The following is a 19,584-nucleotide window of genomic DNA, read 5'->3' on the forward strand; positions in this document are numbered from 1 at the left end:
TAATAAAAAAAGGTTTGTTTGTCCTATCAGAAAATAATTGGGTAACCTTACTCTTAAATGGCTGTGTGAATAGATTCATCCCATATGTTTGAATGGTTCTATAAAATATGAAACACTAATGCAGTGGTGTCCAAACTTCTTTCAAAGAGGGCCAGATTTGATGAAGTGAAGGGCCATGAGGGCTGACCAAAGGACCAACCAAGGTTGTTGGCTTTTTTTTAGGGTTGAAGTTGTTGGGTCTTTTTTAGAGTTGAAGTTGTTGAGGTTTTTCTAGGATTTTACCCCAGGAAATGAACTGCCACAGGGGCCGGATTAAACTGACTGGCGGGTCAGATTAGGCCCCCGAATCAGACTTTGGACATGCCTGCACTAATGGAATAGCTGTAATTATTAACTTACATTGGTTTAACTGTCACAGTTTTCCTCAAGGAATTCTCAGAATTGTAGTCGGGTAAGAGAGCTGAGAGTTCTCTGCTATGAATTCTTAGCTCGCCTTTCAGGTTCTCAGGGGAGGAGGAATGATATTATGTAACTTATAAGATTGTAGTGCAGTTATGCCGTATGATGGTATAGATGTTGATAATATTTTCTGAATTCTTGTTGGGAAGAGTTTCAAGGTAACATGTCATCATGTTATAGAATAAGGCAACCCTCATGCTTGTTGCTATGCCTTGATATCATAGTAACCATGATGTCATAGTATGGAATATATAGGCAGCATTTTTTTCCAAAGAAAATGTAGTTCTCCCCTCTTAAAATCTCTGGTATCTCGATCCATGGCAAAAGAGAGTTTATATCCACCAGAATGGAGTTCCTTCAGACTGTAAGTGTTTTCCCTTATTAATAATCCATTTTCAAATGCATTAGCATGCTGAAGTTGTGTTGTTTTTGTTCCATAAAGTCTACTCACATGTCAAATATATTTATATGTGTTAAAATTCAGGATGAAATAATGGCACAGGTTACATGACCAGGGATCAGAACATGACTTTTTGTGCTCCATATATTTTATGCTTCATTTATTTAACACATTTCAAGCCCATTGTTTAGGGTTCCTATCCTCCCAAGGTAGGTGACAATGCATCATTACACTACAATATTAAAATCCAAAACTTTTAAAATAACAGTAAAATGAAGAGAATAAAATGCTGCCTAATGAGATGACGGGTAGCTTTCGCCTTCTCCCTTTCTAATCAACTTGATACATAAAGTCTGGAGCTATAGTGGGGCACCATTTCAGGCGGGAAAAGGCTTTGAAGAGATTTGGGAGCAGGCAGAGAAGTTTCATCAGGGTTTAAAGGCCTGGTCTTGGAACATATTCCAGATTAAATTACATAGAACCAATATTATTTGGTCAACACACAACAACAATTGAAAAGGAAAAGGAAAAGGAAAGGAAAAGGAAAAGGAAAAGGAAAAGGAAAAGGAAAAGGAAAAGGAAAAGGAAAAGGAAGAAAGGGTCTTGTTTGTTTGGTATGATTACCAAGCTAGGCATGTGTGTGATTCTGAGGTTGGCTCCTGAAATGCCATCATGGACGCTGACCCCTTCCTGGGTGGACACCAGTTGGGGCCTGTTGGGCAGGGAGAACAGAGTGCACATGGCTGGGCAGCTGCTAGGGAAAACCCCTCGGTCCCCCTGGACCTCTGGCTCAAGTTCCCGCCTGCTGCAGCATCTCAAATGGGCCAGTCCCTGGCCTCCCAGTGGGTGTGCCTCGCAGGCTGAGAGGGCATTGGCTACATGCCTGCCCTCTATTGTATTCAGCATTGACTTATATCTTCACTGTACTTTATCATTAAGCAAAGTCCTGTGGAAAAGGACTTGAATCAGCAAATTTCTAGAAAACATCACAGAGTTACAGTATATGTACCTCTACAGTATAAGTGAACCTCAAAGACTTAGTCTTTGTTGGCCAAGGAAGATCAGCAGTTCATTGTTCCATTTTCCTGAGCTCTCATGTGTTAATCATTTTAGATTCCAATAATAATAAAAAATACTAAAAAATTATTTATACCCCGCCCTTCTCACTTCAAAAACCGGGCATCTAAAAACAAATTTAAAACACTTAATTATAAAAGCAGCATAAAATACAATATAAAAACATGTCTAACAATAAAATTCAAAGTTCAGAAATCAATTTAGGGGAAATCCATCTAATAAGCATTAGATAATCCCCAGGGCAGCTGGCTGAATTGGTCCTACTTGGGCCAGTGAGGAGGCCAGGGGAGAATTAGCTGTGGGGTCTCAGAGCGGGTAATCTTTATAAAAGGGGAGGGGGGGAAATAAAAGATCAGGCTGAATTCAAATTAAAGGCCAGGTGGAATAGCTCTGTCTTACAAGCCCGACAGAAGGAGATTAAATCCTGAAGGGCCTGAGTCTCATGGGACAAAGCATTCCACCAGGTCAGAGCCATCTCTGAAAAGGCCCTGGCCCTGGTGGCGAATAGTCTGGCTTCCTTAGGGCCCGGGGCCTCTGAACTATGGTTATTCATGGACCTTAAGGTCCTCTGCGGGGCATACCAGGAGAGGCGGTCAGTCCCATAAATATGAGGGCCCTAAACCACAAGGGATTTTTGTTTCTTTGTCCTGACAAGCTCACTGGTTAGCTCAAATTTCAAAAGAGAGCAAGGCAATATACCCAATTCATGCTTCTCCACTCCTCTTGTTGAAGGCAATGAGCTTGTGGCTAATAGACCAATGGCATACTGTCCTTATACTGACTTTTCACTGCTGGGCAGCTGTTCCATGCACTGCTCACAAAGCTGTGAGTCTTTAGATGTTCCAGCATTACTGTGGGATGAATGCACAGAAGAGCATATATGTAGTGCCATTATTAAGGGTACTACTGTGTGACCCCCCCCCCCACAATATGCTATGCCAGCCTTTCTCAGTCATTGGTCTCCAGATGTTGTTGGGCTACAAGTCCCATCATCCCTGACCACTGGTACTGCTAGCAAGGGATGATGGGAGTTGTAGTCCAACAACACCTGGGGACCCAAGGCTGAGAAAGACTGCCAAATGGTCACTTAGTATTTTGCTCTTATTTTCTTGGACATGTGACTGATCTCACTTTCCTTATTTGAGGGCTTATCCTTTTACCTCACTCTTTCTAGTCACAGATCTGCACTTTAAAGCTCCATGTCCAAACTGGGCATGGTGCAGTTTTACTCTTAAACCAACTGAGATTACATCTCTGTAAAATGGCTATCAATTTCCAATAATAGCTACCAAACCTGAGTTGCAGACAGGTCTAAATTAACCTTAACGCTGATCTCTCCTGAAACTTGTGGTCCTATGTCTTATTTGTGGCTCTTCTCCCAACAGGCTGGGTGAGCCCAATTGATTCATTGATTTGGAAATCTTTTGAAGCTCCTTAAACCATGAATGTCTGCAGTACCCATATAATCACGTAGAACACAATTGTGTTCCTTCCATGATCATATGAAGCAAGATATTGAATAATATGCTCATCCCTTGATTTATGCAGATTAGTCCAGGTTTACCCTTAAGTCTTATATGTGCTAAGAAAATGCACTTAAAACATAAAAAGTTCAACAATTTGATTTCTAGTGTTGTCTAATGCTAATATAGTTTTCGCTGCTTACTCAGTATTACTCCCTGCTGGTGGGAAATTCCATTAAATGGCATCTCCCACTGAGAGTGGCAACAGTGCTGTTAGTTGAGTGGTGATATATGATACTCTTATATGCTTTAGTCAGAGTACCAAACTAAAAGGCTTGAATACTATGAGCATATAAGTTATGATGGCTGCAGTCACATGGTTTTTAACAAGTCCCTTGTTCATACTGTGGTCAAATATCAGGTGAATCTGAGCTGTTTCATACATGGCACTTCCATGAATAAGACTGCGCCTCATGTGGAAATTTGGCTCTTATTGGAGTCGTAGATAAGCTGTTAGCCTATTCGTCCTATGGGAGTCATTTATAAGGAGGTTGGAATTGGGGAAAGGGTTAACTTCCCACCCTATGCCCTCTCACCCTCCTACTGCCCAGGGCATGTATGATGGTGGCCCCCACACCCTAGTCATACAGCGCTATAGCCTGTCGCAGTAGCTGGCAAGATGCTAAATGGATCAATGGTCTCAACTATTATGCAACTTGACAAAGTTGTAGCATGTGGACTTCGTGTGTGATAAATAACATTTTATACTTTATCATTAAGTTAAATAAGTAAGTCAAAACATATTAGCATAGCTGTAGGCTTGGTTGTGGGTAGAAAGATGGAAGAATGGCATATGTAGCTTTGTGGAGTTGAGAAGTCACCCACTGTGGAATTGGCAGCAAACGAGCTGCCGTGTTACACTTCTGTACCAAACCAAGTACTGAACAGGACTGATGGACTTTGGGGTCTTAAATCTCAGCGGCACCCTGTGCAATGCTAAAATTTGGGGGCCCCAACCTCTCCCGATCCATTCTACAGGCTTGTTGTGGCACCCCCTGCAGTGTGGCACCCAGTGCAGATGAACTGGTCACCCTACTCTAAAACTGCCTCTGAATAGGCTATAGGTCCCAGATAGGATTAGTTTTAAAACCAGGGTGAGTAACTTATGGCCTTCCACTTGTTGGCAAACTACAATTCCCAGCAGCCTCAGCCAATAATGACAGGGATGACTGTAGTCCAGCAATGTACGGAGGCCACAGGTTCCTCACCCCTGTGTTAAAGGAACAGTACATTGCAAGAAACATTCCATCTTTAGCATGCCCTACATGCTCCAGTGATATATACTCTACTAAAAAAATCTTCCTAAAGGAAACCTGCCCCATTATGTTCTACAATACCAGAAAACTTGAACTAAGCATATTTAGGTGTGGGAATTTACTTCTGGGTAAATATGAATAGGACTGCATAGCATGCAACTGTCCTGTTTTTACGGGGGCATCCCGGAATTGTAGAAGCCTTCTCATTTTATCCCCGGATGTCATGAGTTGTGCACCTTCACAGACCAGCTACTGCCGGTGCCGCCCAGTCACCTGCTGCCCCCCGCTATAGATACACAAGGAGGTTGGACAGGCACACGAGCAAGTGGTGGGGATGGGGGCGAGCGGGCAAGCAAGCGGGCAAGCAGCAGCAGTGGGATGTTGTGTGGGACAGATGCCCCCATTTCCTCTTGGGGAATGTTGGAGTCTATGGGACTGTACTGTATAGCATTTACGTTTGTATTTAAATTTCCACCATAATAGGCACCCCTAGGCTGGTGCAGTAATATAGCGGAAACTATTTCCTTTAGAACCATTTTCTGTCTTGTGGTAAAACAAAAACCAACTGTATATCATGGTACCTCGGGTTAAGTACTTAATTCATTCTGGAGGTCTGTTCTTAACCTGAAACTGTTCTTAACCTGAAGCACTACTTTAGCTAATGGGGCCTCCCACTGCTGCCACACCTCCGGAGCATGATTTCTGTTCTCATCCTGAAGCAAAGTTCTTAACCCAAGGTACTATTTCTGGGTTAGCGGTGTCTGTAACCTGAAGCATATGTAACCTGACGTGTATGTAACCTGAGGTACCACTGTATATAAAAGCGAAGAGTGCAAGAGGACCTAATGATTTATTTATTCAAGGAAACCCTTATTATGCTCTCTAAATATGTATAATATATTTAAAAGCCTCAAGACAGACATGCTTATTGTTGATTATAGGATTATGAGTTGTCATGAAAGGAAACTTTTTAAAATAGCAATATTTTAAATACCTGAGCATATATTACTCAGAAATTGCTGGGGGCTGCCTCTTGAAACAAAATACTATATATAATGAAAAGATGCTATCTGGTTCAAGCAAACAGAATGAGCACATTCTAGCAAGATTCAGAAAGGATGTTTATTCATGCATTAATAAAAGCTGTAAACAGGGCAATGATATATTTAGCTTGGACATGTAGCATTTATTCCTGTTTCATTCCAACTCTTTGAGAAAGCTTGATGCTTCAGCATCATTATTTCCTTCTTCTGTTTCTCAGCCTTGTGATTTGACTTAAAGTTGGATCCCCAAAATGGATGAAAGGGATGCAGACAAGTCTAGAGCTTGTTTCTTTAGGTGCAAGAGGATGATCTGTGGTGAGCCTTGGGCTTGTGAACTCCCCTTTCAGCTCTTTATAGAAGATTGAAAGCTCTGGTTTTCATTTAAAGCTGTGACATCTGAGCTTGGTGAATTGTGTCTTGTTTAAACTATGGCTAGTAAGTACAAAGCAAGATGGTACTATGGTATCAGATCTCAGTTTGTTCTCAAACCACAGTTTAATGCCTTGGAAATCTGTAGAATTGGATGGCTTTTGGAATCTGGTTAGTATAATATTGAAAACAGTTCATGCTCATGGGCAGTTCATCCTCATGGGCATGAGAGAGGTGGCAAGAGGAGGGTGAGTGTGAAGGCCAAATAAACAGCCATGGTTTATTCTCACAGTGGGAACCCAGGGATCCTCATTACATCTGAACCAAGACTAAGTATATATTATGCATTCACCGTCAGAATGGATGGAAAGAGGTGTATTGCAGGGAATTCTCTGTAGCTGCACAGTGCATCCCTACAGCAAATACGAATGCATATGCCTTGAGGGGGCAGAAAAGGGGATGAGTGGGGAAGGAAAACTCCCTGCTCCCCTCATTCAGTTTATCTAGTGGAAAAATTGGAAGTGATGGGGGGGAATGGGATAAAACCCTCTTGTAAACTGTACTTTAAAAAAAAATTAAGAGAGAAATGCTTTTCAATGCATTTAAAAAAACTGTTTCAGATATACTTTAATCCCTCAAAATGCTGTCAAATATCTGTAAAATAATCCACGGTATCTGGCATTACAATCCTTGCAGACTATAGACATGCAGAATTCTTATATCGTCTCTGCTTCAGATCCCTCCATCTTCTGCAGCTTGCGAAAGAAACTGATATTTATTTGCAATATATTTGTACACACACCAAATCATGCCAACCTCCAAGGAGGGAGAGTCCACCACATCCCAAGGGAGTCTGTTCCACTGTCGAACAGCTCTTCCCATCAGAAAATTATTCCTGAAGTTTAGTTGAAATCTCCTTCTTGTAACTTGAAGCCATGAGTTTGGGTCCTATCCCCCTGTTTTGCTAAATCAATTACAGGTTCTCTGATGGATCTTTTATAGACAATAAAGCACTTATTGAGGGGAAAGGTTTTTATCTGAACAAAATAAAACTTCTAATGTAAAACCACCCCCAAACAATCAATGAACCACCCTCTTACACAAAGAGAGAGGACTTATGGCCCTAAGGGAAGGGTTGATTGCACAAGGCCAATCCTATGCCTCCTCGATCCTCTTGCGCACTTCCACTACACACCCAGAGCAGGAGAAAACAAGCTTGTTTCCTCTTCCATGTGACAGCCCTTTAGAATTTTGAAGATGGCTATCATATCTCCTCTCAGTCTTTTATTTTCCAAGCTAAACATACCCAACTCCTTCAACAGTTCCTCATAACCATTTCCAGGCCCCCATCACCTTGGTCACTCTCCTCTGCACACGTTCCAGCTTGTCAACATCCTTCTTAAATTGTGGTGCCCAGAACTGGACACAGTACTCTAGATGGGGTCTGACCAAGACAGAATAAAGTGATACTACTACTCCTGACCTGGACAATAGACTTCTGTCGATGCAGCCTAGAATAGCATTAGGTTTTTTGCTGCTGCATCACATTGTTGACTCATGTTAAGCCTGTGGCCTCCTAAGACTCCTCGATTCTTTTCACATGTACCACTGGCAAGCCAGGTGTCTCCCATCCTATATTTGCCACCATTGTTCTTTTTTAGAGTTTTCTCCTCTGTAGAGTCCCCCCCCCCCCGAAGTTCTTTTGTACTTCTGCAAGTCTTGTGGAATCCCTGCTCATACCTTTCTCTTGTGTGTGGTCTGGTGCTGCATTTGGCTTTGTACTCAGAGAATGAGTTTGCTGCTAGTATATGGGAAATACCTGGCCGTCACTAGACTTCTTCTTCATGTTGTTATTCTCCTCCTCCTCTGCCTTTTCTCTCCTTGGTCTTATTTGCCCATTTTGCCATTTAGGGTTATAATGGGTGCTTGTAAAAAGAAGCAAGTGGGTCTCCCATAGTACTGTGCCCAAATTTTTTAACTATTCTCAATTAATGAGAAAATAACTTGCATTTGAACATTTGCAAAAGTGAAATTCTCACAAGGGAGGTGCAGTGTTTTTGTTCTGCTTCTTTTAGGTGGCCAAGGGATTTTTGTGAGTTCCCTTTCCTTCATTTATTCTGCAAGTCATGCCACCAATGGTCTGCCCCCTGCTGCAATCCTGGGCACCCATGCTTGATTTAAAGTCTAGGAGCAAGATATTGCATGGTGACTCCTCTCACAGGATTTCTTAAGTTCATGAGCCATGGGCATTCAGGGAGGCTGCTGGAGAAACATTTACTGGAAATAAAAATGCACATACCACTCTCAGATCCTTGTAATACGATATGGTAAGCTCCAAAATTCCACACCCATAGAAATTCTGAAGCACCCTGAGAAAGAGACAGAAAGATGGCAGCCTCTTTCACTGGGGAGGAAAGGTTTTGAGAAACTGGAGGACAGATTTTGTCACAGCAGTTTTCATCACAGCCATTCAAAAGACAGCAAATGAAGCTGAAAGACACCGAGGATGAAGAGGATGAGGAAATGATGCCAAGGAAATGGGGAACAAAATAGTGCTGATCTGTGTTAACTATGAAAAGGTGAGTATTATTTGTAATTTGTTCACAGAAGTATCAAATGCAAAATATAAGAGGATATTGAAATTCAGAATTACTCAGTGCCCCCCCCCCCCGATAGCTCATTATTTACTGGAATCTTTATAAAAAAACTAGACACTTCTCCTTAATGGAATATAGGCTTTAAAAAAACTATACTTAATAGAGAATAAGCAGTGATAAGACAAATACCTTTTAGCTCTTCCCTCCTTTTCCCTCTTTTCCTCTTTCCATCCTCTGTATTATTCACTCAATGCCGCTACTTTGCTAGTTTTCAAATACTGCTCTGAAATGCTGCTTGGGTGAGTAATTTAGTAAATGATTGCTCCAGACTGTAGGGCTAAGATGCACAATATTTCTGAGGCTAGATTTGAATGGCTTTGCTGGTGGAATAATGTCTCTGGCAGTTCTGGTATTCCTAGCTTGCTGATAAACTACTTGCAAGCCTAGAGTATACCCTCAGCCATCTTACACGTTGCCTAGTATCTGTGGTACTTTTAAAATAATAAGTGTTGTTGTTGTTGTTGTTGTCGTTGTCATTGTCGTTGTTGTCGTCGTTGTCGTTGTTGTCATTGTTGTCGTCTTACAATCACTGCCCAACGCAGTTAGGAAAGCATTGTGGGGGAGAGAAAACAAGCCAGGGACTCTTCCTTCTCTATAAATGGACAGATGATACTGCATAGACAGTTTTGGTTCTGAGTCAGCACCCCAGTTCCCTCATGCAGCAGAGAGCTGATAAGTCCATTGCCTGAATGATGAACCTGGGCGGGTTGACCCTACTTGCAAACTGCTGCAATTCAAGCAAGATGAATTTTCACTGGCTAACACATTTTCAAGTATGTATGGGTCCTTTAAATTTCCCCTCCCGGCTTTCTTTTCTCGCAAGAGCATGCTAAATGAAACAAGAGCAAATTACGAGGACTGAGCTTCAGGATTTCCCCACACAGCTTTTGTGTCTTTCACAGCACCTAGTGACCTCTTGGCCTCCAGTGTAAAATGGGTAGGAAGAGACTGGAGATCTGGCACCCAGCCAACATCAAATTAATTTCCTTCCCTGTGAAACAGCTCTGGTTTCATAGCAAGGAGTTTTGTTGTTTAGCTGTCCTAGAATGAATGGGTTTCTGTTTTCCATATCGCCTGTTTAATGAAGGCAAAGCTCCAGGGCAAGGTTCTGTATTAATCACTCTTCCAAATGGCATCTTAGCTATGAGATCATTAATAACTGTGGCAATTAAGATACTTTAATATTGATATTAATGGTCATATTATTAGGGCAGTGACTCTGGGCCTATTTACACTCTCAGTGGCAATCACTGATGCAGGGCATCTGTGCCCATTGATTGGGGCATCAGCTGCTTATTACATGGAAGTTGTAGCATGTGATTTGGCCCTGTGTGTTCACACCAAATTTCAAGGACCATGAAAGAAAGAAAGAAAGAAAGAAAGAAAGAAAGAAAGAAAGAAAGAAAATTAAATTGTCTTTATATCTGCAGTGACCACAGCTGTAATATATCTCATTAGCAATGTTTACAGAATTACTGTCCTTTTTTGGCAACTGGGAATGTATATTTATAGTGACTATTTCCCTGCTGGTACTTCACGAGTTGCCTAACATGATTTAATCCCATATTTTCCCAACTATTGCTGTTCAGATAAGATGAAGGCTGTGTCCAGCATAAGAGGTCAACTTACACAAGAATGTGGTCCAACCTCATAGGAGGTTCTTCTAGAAAAGCATTTGTTTGAGAAAGAAGGGGTGCATATTCAAATTCAAACTGAACTGAAGGAAAATCACTTCCTTCATAACTTGCAGTAAAGCTTAGGGCTCAACTCAACTTGTCCAGATGCTGTTGAGCTGTCACCCCTGACCATGCCCCATGCCGACTGGGAGTTGGAGTCCAACAACATCTGGAGGTCCAAAGGTTCCTCATTCCATTTTTTTTGGAAAAATTTGGAAAAATTTATTATAAAAAAAACAACAAAGGTTCCTCATTCCTGCCTTAGACTGCTGTCCCATTCTTGCTATCACTGGAGCTGTGAGAGCTTGATTCACTTACAATGAATCTTACAAATGAAAATTTTTTTGCACTGCAAAGATGGTAACTCTAGAAGCATGTGCTGTAGCAAGGCTGCTAAAACAGCAGGGGAACAGTCCAGATAATATTAATTTGGTCAGCAAGCTATTCATTCTTTATTCATTGACTTGACTTGATAAGTATTGTATATGGGATTCAATCTTAGTGCCTGCTTTAGCAGAAAGCAATGCAGAGTTAGGGCTTTTACTGCAGATCTCTCTCAGCATCACAACTGCTAAAGAGCAAGAAGTGGTGAGGAAGACCTGAACACACTAGGTGAGCAAAAGTGAGGACCCACTAGCACTTTGCTCCCCATTTCAGTTGAGGACCTATTGAACAGGTCTGGTGTGCTGTGATTCCTGACCCATCATTGGGCCATGCATCTTCCCACTTCCATCTGGGTAGGCATCTTACCTTTCTATACTCCAGTGGTTCTCAAACTTTTTTCTGTGGGCCACACATTCAGAAAACAAATTTGCTCACATCACATCAATTTTCTATTGATAAGAAATACATTGAAAACAAAAAAGAAACAATTATCAGCAGTGCTTGATTTATAACATAGAACACAACTTCTTTATAATATGATCAAGGAACATCCACAAAGTATTGAACAATGCAGCAACATAGGAACACGAATCGTTCTCAAAATATAAAGGTAAAAGGGTAATGGACCCCTGGACGGTTAAGTCCAGCCAAAGGCAACTATGGAGTTGCAGGGCTCATCTCGCTTTCAGGCTGAGGGAGCCAGCGTTTGTCCACAGACAACTTTCCGGGTCCTGTGGCCAGCATGATTAAACCACTTCTGGCACAACAGAACACCGTGACGGAAACCAGAGCACACGGAAACAAAGAATGATGGAGGAAACTCATTCTTTGAATTCCTCTCTGGTTGGTGGAGGAGCGGGCTTTCACCTGCAGTCTGGAACTCGCTTCCCTATGGAATGAGAGGGCAGACAAAGACACTGGGTGCAGGAGCACTCTGACTGCCATGACCTGCAACGAGCCACCTCCCAACTGTTCCTGGAAGTAGAGGATATCCTGCTAATTGGGCTTTAATTGGAGTAAAGTACAGGCGTGTGCTAGAAGTGATGAGACAACAAACTGTGGAACATCTCGGCTACAAGGATTTAAAGGTTGGAAATGAGATAAGGTTTCATTTGGTGCCAGAGATTGGGGAGGGGGGAGCCTATGGTTGTTTTTCAAAGTGTTTATTCTGCATTTCTGATTTGGCAACCCTCTTCAGAATGCAAAGTTAAAATATAATATAAAAAAGGGTGGAAGAAACTGGATTAAAAACATGAAATTTAACGTCAAACTGGAACTGCATGTGTGAGAGGAATGGAACAGAGAGAGCCCTTTGAAAGGACTATGTTGGAATGCAGAAAGAAACCACCCCCACTCTCCGTTATTTTCAAAGGAATGAGAAGGAGACTGAGACAATTTAGAATGTAATCTAACTGGAAAGATAACTGACTATAAATTTTCAGCTGAAGGAGGAAAGGAGTCTGCCAGCTGCAAAGTCAGAGGTTTTTTTAAATTTATCATTGGCAGTTTGGAATCAGACTGCTCTTTCTGGGCTGGAAAAAAATGGTGAGGACAGTTTATTTGTTGGAACAGAGGGGTCTCTAACAAACTCTTGAATCAAGGGACAAAGTGTTTCAAAAGCTTTTGGAAAACTGAGACAAGCGCTTCCCCCAAGTTATGATGGGAAATATCAACAGTTGGGGTAATAATACTTACCTTACAATGTAGTTGTAAGGCTTGCCATTAGAAAAATGTACATGAAATGCTTCAAAAACCTCAAAGTATTATACAAATATTTGCATTCTCCAGCATCCTTTGGTGGTTATGCATCAGGTCCCTCACCAATGCCTTCCTTGTATACTAGTTTTAATACCACAGCATATATTACTATACACATTTGAACAGGGTGTGTGTTTGAGTGCAGTTCCTAGGGGGAGTGTTTCCCTTTTTCTTGGTCTCTCCCTGGACTGTTGCACAACAAACAATAATAGATAAATCAAAGATAATTTTAAGGAACATGTGCATGTATACACAACACTGTGGGTAGTAAGTGTTAGAATTTTCAGTGGCATTTGCCTTGTGCACCTTAGAATTGTGTCTGGGGAGGGAGTCACATATGACAGAGATGACCATAACTTACATTGGGCTTCAGACAGGCAAAGTCAAACCCTTTTTTGCACTGAATGGAATAGAATCATAAGTACTAGTAACCAATGCAGGGCCTGAGTTATAATTGCTAGGGATATGGGAACACAGGTAGTGGCCTTATGCCGCTTATGCCGCATTGGGGTCATCTAGCTAATTATTGCCTATACTAGGGCGGTCCAACTTTTCACACCAGATGTGCTGCAAGAGCACTTTGACATGGAACCCGCAGGCCATACACTGTCTTGTCAGGGGGCGGCGGCGGGGGGGGGGGGATCATGGCCAAAAACTAATGTCCCCCCTCCCAGCCCTCACACTGCCTTCCTAAAGCCAGATAAGCAAGGATCCTCCTCTCCTCTCCAAAGCCCAGTGCTTCACTCACCTGGTTTGGGGAAGGCAGTGTGAGGGCTGCTGGGGTGGGGGCACATCAAATGTTATTCAGGGCCGCCAAAAAAGGCCTAAACTGACAGTGGCACACCAAGGTTTCAGACATCAGTCTTTTCCAACATTACCAAGAGAAATAGCAGGCTGAATCCACTGGCAGAGGAAGAGGCGTGCGGGAGGAGCGCACGGCCCCTGGCAGTGTGATCCCAGCAGGGTGCCATCATGGCTGCCCCCCCACCCGTGCTGGGTGCCACGCCCCTAGGGGCGGCACACCACGCCCCCAGCACATGCCCCAGCACACGCCCCATGCCCCTATGGTGGCATGCTACGCCCTGGGGACGCGCCCCCACCGGCTCTCCGCCACTGGCTGAATCAGCAATCTTTTGCAAGCAAAGCAAGGCTACCAAGAGAAAAGGGGGAGTCATTAGTATGCTCTGAGGGGAGGGGGGAGGAACCTAAGAGGCAACCTCCCTAAAATAAGCCCAGTGTGGTCTGAAAATGTTGTGTGGGTGTGTTTCGAATGAACAAGAAATGAACACTGAGGTGAAGCTATTTGGAAGAAGAGAAAGAGTTACTTGTGGAAGGTAAATTTTATCCAATTAATACAATTATTAAAACCAATTATTTATATAGTGAATTATACAATTTAGTTAAAGTGCCTTCCTCACATGCTAGTTTTTCTGCATTCCAAAATCTTAATAATTTCAGTTACATTCCCTTCAAGATAGTAAACCCTTATACAACAGCTACAATCTTACGGTTTCAATTTGTGTTAATACATTAAGTATTATGATGTTGTGCCCTTCATAACACAGATGGTGGGACTGAGGCAGAGAGAGACTTGCATAACCCTTTCTCAGAGGTGAGGTTTAAACCAGGGACTTTCTGATTTGCAGCTCACTACACACTACAGATGATGCTTCATATATTTCCAATTTAATGTGCATGAGGAAGCTCACATGCTTTTATTCAGAAGGTCCTCCTAGGCAGTGGCGTAGCGTGGGTTGCCAGTGCCTGGGGCAAGCGTACTTTGCATTGCCGACTGATAGGCTGGACAAAGGAGCAATAGCTTGGTGAGCAACCCGAGTAGGATGGGGGGTTGGTTGGGAGCAAGGATCTTTCTAAAGCCCATGCAGAGGGTTCCTTAGCAGCTGGCCGTCTCCCAAATCCGCTCCTTAGTCAACCTACATGAACACTGAGAGATTTTCTTTGTGAAGGGTAGGGTGTACTATTTTTTATTTATTATTACTACTTTATTTATTTCTTTAAAAATGTTTGCGCCCCCTAAGAATTTTGTGCCCAGGCAACCAGCCCTATGGCCCCTCCCACACTATGCCAGTTAAAATGATCAGGTAACAGCTGGTGATGGGAAATAGGCCGGAGACTCTGGAGAGCTGCTGCCACCAGCTGGAGTGAGCGGTAGATGGCTTGATGGACAAGTAGCCTGGCCTAGATTAAGGCAGCTTCCTGTGTATCTTTGGCATGCTGCATTGGAAATGTGCACAGTCTTCACACAGAAAATGCATACATGGGCCAGCCAATGTGTCTAGAGCCTGCGTGACCATGACTAGAAATAATGACATTGGCCAGGGAAAGTTCCGAATCCTGTGTTTGTGCTGCTGGCTAGTTTAGCTCATTCCCCATACCTGTATATGAGTGAGCACAATCAATAGAGGTTGTGCCCAGTCTCCCTAAAATATCATGTCTCTTCTTTTCAGAAATGGCATTTTTTCCTTGCTAACTTCCCCTTTAACTCACTTTATCTTCACCAGATTTGATTTAATGATATAAAAGTAATTTGTTTCATCGTAAACAGGCATTGTCTGGTCCTCTCTATCCATCTTTTTAAGTGGTTTCATTGCAAATAGCACCATAACATAAAAAAATTAATTTAATGAAGAGAAGAAGCACCCACCTGCTAGTTCACTATTTATGGGGCCATCTATAATTTAGGAAGCAGAATCAGAAATATACAGAAATAAAAGAAAAACTCACTGAGCTGCACAAAACCATTCTAAAGCACTTTTTTTTTTTTTTTTACACTCCCTGCAACAGAGCTTCATAAAGAAAATAGATTAGGAGCAGTCACCAGGCCTAGTTGTGGAAGAATCTCTTCTGGATGGTTAAATCATTTTAATGGGCCAGATTCATGTCTAATATAAATCTGCATAATGCTACTATGGTCAAGATAGTTCTCCTGTTAATTGATTCATGGTTAGCTGACATTATCTTTGGAAGACCCAGAGCAGTGAGGACTCTTCTACAGCAATGATATTTAATGTACAGTTCTAGGAACCTCAAATGGTCTTTGATGCATTTTCAAATAGCTTCTGAGGCAATGACTAAGCTAACAGATGAGATCAGAAGATCCCAATGTTTAAAGAAAGTTTCTACTGCACGCTGAAGAGGCAAGTCTCTTTTCCATGTAAACTTTAAAGGGCTTGCCCCATTAGCATTACAAATGACTTCACTGGACTTTTCAGAGAAAATAAATGCTCAAATTCCAAGTGGGGGGTGGGGGAAATAATGTGAATCAAATTCTAGAGAGAAACGTTTTTGGTCAATGGAAATTCCTGCAGGATGCTTATAGGATAGCCATCCTTTTCTGCAGTATGCTAAGGAGAAGGAGAAGTTTGTCATGATGAGCAGAATCCAATGGATTGAATCTGATTCCACCTATGGTTGACAGATAACCTAAAGTAAGGCTGGGAGAAAAGGAGGGAGGGGAGATCAAGAGAAGGCTCTTATGAGAAGAAGGTGGAAGCACTCCCTCCACAGAGTCATTAATGAAGGAGAGAATGAAGGACCAATTTTGAACAAAAGCATCAGGTTTGGCACTGTTTGTAGGAAGCCAGATGGTTTGAGTCAGATTCTCAGACAAAGCTATGTGCCAAATATATTTATACTAGACCTCAAGGCCAATGTCTAAGGACATTTTCCATTCTCCCACAGTAGCCATAAGGGCTGCTACATGAAGAAAGGACTACAAATCCTTATGGAACAATTTAGGGTTAGAAAACAAGGAATACAGAGCAAGTGCAGGAAACTGAGGAACAGTCCCAGAAATGCTCATCTTAGGGGGAAAGCCACCGTATATGCAGATAATGTCCCCTCCAACACTTAGCATTGAGGAATTCATGTAGCTTAATTTAAGCAGTGTGAAGTACCAACAATTGCTGGAGAAATACTCCTGAAAGGGACATGAGCCCACATGGCTGACCAAGAGGCCCCAGTGATTAGTTCACCAATGTCCTTTTTTCAAACCAATCACAAACCATTATGGTTCTGAAACAGAGAATTAACCAAGAGTCCATAAAGAGCTAAAATATTATTTGAACGTTGTGACCATTTATTCTTGAAGGAAGTCAGAGATCTGGGAGTGTTAGGGAGATGCTCACTGGAAGGACAGATCCTGAAGCTGAAGCTCCAATACTTTGGCCATTTCATGAGAAGAGCAGACTTTCCCTGATGTTGGGAAAGATTGAGGGCACAAGGAGAAGGGGATGACAGAGGACGAGATGGTTGGACAGAGTTCTCGAAGCTACCAGCATGAGTTTGATCAAACTGTGGGAGGCAGTGGAAGACAGGAGTGCCTGGCGTGCACAGGTCCAGGGGGTCACGAAGAGTCGGACACGACTAAACAACAACAACAAAAGAAGAAGAGGATTTCTCTCCATTTGGCATAGAGCTTTTTTACATAGATCTTGTATGAAACTCAGCAGTAAACCATAAACAATCACTTTTTATATTTTATTATTACATTTTTATCTCATCCTTCTTCCAAGCAAGGTGATATGATCTGAATGTGGTGTAGCAATGAGCGTGTCAGATGAACACTGTGGAGACTCAGGTTCCCATTCAGACTTGGAGCAGTCACTCTCTGTGCAAGCAATATATGGGGTTGTTCTGGGTGGCAGGAGAGTAATGATCTGAGTTCCTTGAAGAAAAAGGAGATAAAAATGTAATAAATAAAATTTGTATCTCATGTTAAGGTGGTTTTTGCCTTCCAAACTGTTCCTGTTTGTAACACCTTTGGTAGACCTAGAGATATGAGCAGGAGCAGTTTGTTAGGTGGAATCACTGCCTAAGCTCCATTGAATAATTGTTCAATGTTGTATTCAGACATCAGGAACTCAGCCCAGACAGTTCTCATCAATCAATTTGCAGAAGTGTGGAATGAAATTCATAGTTGCAAGTTGTTGTTTTTAATAAAACAAAATTAGACAACAAATGGTTCACAAATGGAACCTCTATGTTCAAAAGCAGTATTCTGATTACCAGATGCTAGAGCAAGCACAGTTCCCTCATCACTTTCATACTTACTTATTTAAGAAAATGTAAACTGCACCTTCTATTATGATGACATTACTCAGAGCAGCTTCCAGTAAATTAAGAGCCATTGCAAAATAAGTCAATAAAGATTATCAATATAATAAAACAATAAAGAGACTGTAGTACAGCAGGCAAAAACAGATGGAAAACAGGAGGCCTGTCCATTAAAAACTCCTGAATTTGTCAAATGCCTGCTGGAATAGAAACATCTTAGCTAGGTGGTAAAAGGCAAGGTGGTGTGGGGGCAAATGAACCTCCTAAAATGGGAAGTTCCATAATTTAGGTGCTGCTGCACCTAGGTCTACACCTAGCTAGTAGCACCAATGCAATATGAAGAAGAATTGGCATGTGAACTTCACCAGTAGAGACTGAGAAGTGGAGCTTTGGTCTGATGATCCAGCAGGGCAATTCATATGTTCTTAGCAGTGTGATCCTATACATGTCAACAGAACTACAGTGTCCCAACCAAGGGAAGTCATAGTACCACTCTATTCTGCCTTGGTCAGACCACACCTGGAGTCCTGTGTCCAGTTCTGGGCACCACAATTTAAGAAGGATATTGACAAGCTGGAACATGTGCAATGAAGATGATCAAGGGTCTGGAAACCAAGCCTGATTAGGAACAGTTGAGCAAGTTGGGTATGTTTAGCCTGGAAAAGAAGAGACTGAGATATGATAGCCATCTTCAAATATCCAAAGGGCTGCCAAATGGAGGGTAGAGCAAGCTTGTTTTCTCCTGCTCTGGAGCACAGGACCCTAACCAATGGCTCCAAGTTACAAGAAAGGAGATTCCTACTAACCATCAAGAAGAACTTTCTGAGCATAGGAGCCAATTCCTAGGAGCCAAGGTCCTTTGCCCCCCCCCCCAATAAAATATCAGAGGGGCTGCCCTGCCCCCAGTTGATAGGCATGGCCATTCAAATGGTGTGTCTGATTAAGTGGTGTCTTGTGATTATGTGGGGTGGGCCTTACCTGAAACCCCCCCCCCAATATTTTATTCAAGTTGGTACCCCAGTTTCAAAGAGCTGTTTGACAATGGAGATTTTTAAGCAGAGGTTGGATGTCAAAGAGCGAGCCAGCAGTAAATCACACAGTTCAAAGTTGGAGTTAACTCTTTATTAGCAAAAACATGAGCTTCACAAATGTGGCTGAGGGTCAGGCCTAATGAGCACAGCAGATCATCCCCAGTAGTTCTTACCACATGAATCAGTTGCCGAGATTGAAAGTCCTTGCCTCCCCACAGCTGTCTGTTGCCTCTTCTGCAGGGCCTTTTCGAAGCAATTGGAGGCCGCGCCTGCATGCGGCCTGTCGTTGTGCCCCCTGTTCCAGCCCTCCTCTGGCTCTAAGAGATGGGGGGAGGGGAGCTTGTCACAGCTGAAGAGGAGACACCCGTGACTTCTCTACCTCTTGGTTTCCCTCCTCCCACTCACCTGCTTCGTTTTCTGCCTCTGATTCTGGATTACTCTCTGCCACAAACTCTTCTCGCTTGCCATGCTTTGTGGCTTCTTCAGCTTCTGACACGTCTTCTTCCCAGTTTTCTCCTCCCTCTCCCTGTGGCCATTCATTGCTGTCCCATCACCACTCCTGAGCCTTCTTCCTTTGGTGGTTCCCCAGTTGGTTCCTCCTATCATTCTTCTGCATCCAACCGGTCCATGACATCATCTGGCATGTATGATCTAGTTGAGATTCCTGCATTGCAGGGGGTTGGACTAGATGGCCCTTTGGGGTCCCTTCCAATGCTACAATTCTATGATTCTATAATTAATTCCTATTGAGTTCCACTGGGGCTTCCCAGGAAGTGGGTAGAGGATTGCAGCTTAAGCACATAGATTTGAACTTAAATCTCAAGGAAATCAATGGGTCACTTCAAAGTAAATATGCATTTGAATGTGTTGCAAGT

At 42.5% G+C, this 19,584-nt stretch overlaps 1 protein-coding gene across 11 annotated transcripts in view; it reads left to right on the forward strand.

The window, feature by feature from the left end:
• Nucleotides 1-263: 263 nt before the first annotated feature.
• Nucleotides 264-19,584, forward strand: part of LMNTD1 (lamin tail domain containing 1) — a 221,718-nt gene continuing 202,397 nt past the window's right edge. For 5 of the 11 annotated variants that reach the window (XR_014539395.1, XM_083575224.1, XM_083575222.1 and 2 more), the window contains exon 1: nucleotides 266-823. Coding sequence is in view for 8 of the 11 variants with exons in the window: in XM_083575224.1 (XP_083431350.1) it covers nucleotides 806-823 (18 nt within the window). In the remaining 3 variants the exon portion in view is untranslated. Of the gene's footprint in view, nucleotides 824-19,584 lie in introns of all 11 variants that reach the window. The other 6 variants (XR_014539396.1, XM_083575227.1, XM_083575220.1 and 3 more) reach the window with 4 other exon arrangements.

The sequence above is a fragment of the Podarcis filfolensis genome (genome assembly GCF_964270895.1).
Source record: "Podarcis filfolensis genome assembly, chromosome: 10".
In the NCBI taxonomy this organism is placed as follows: domain Eukaryota; kingdom Metazoa; phylum Chordata; class Lepidosauria; order Squamata; family Lacertidae; genus Podarcis; species Podarcis filfolensis.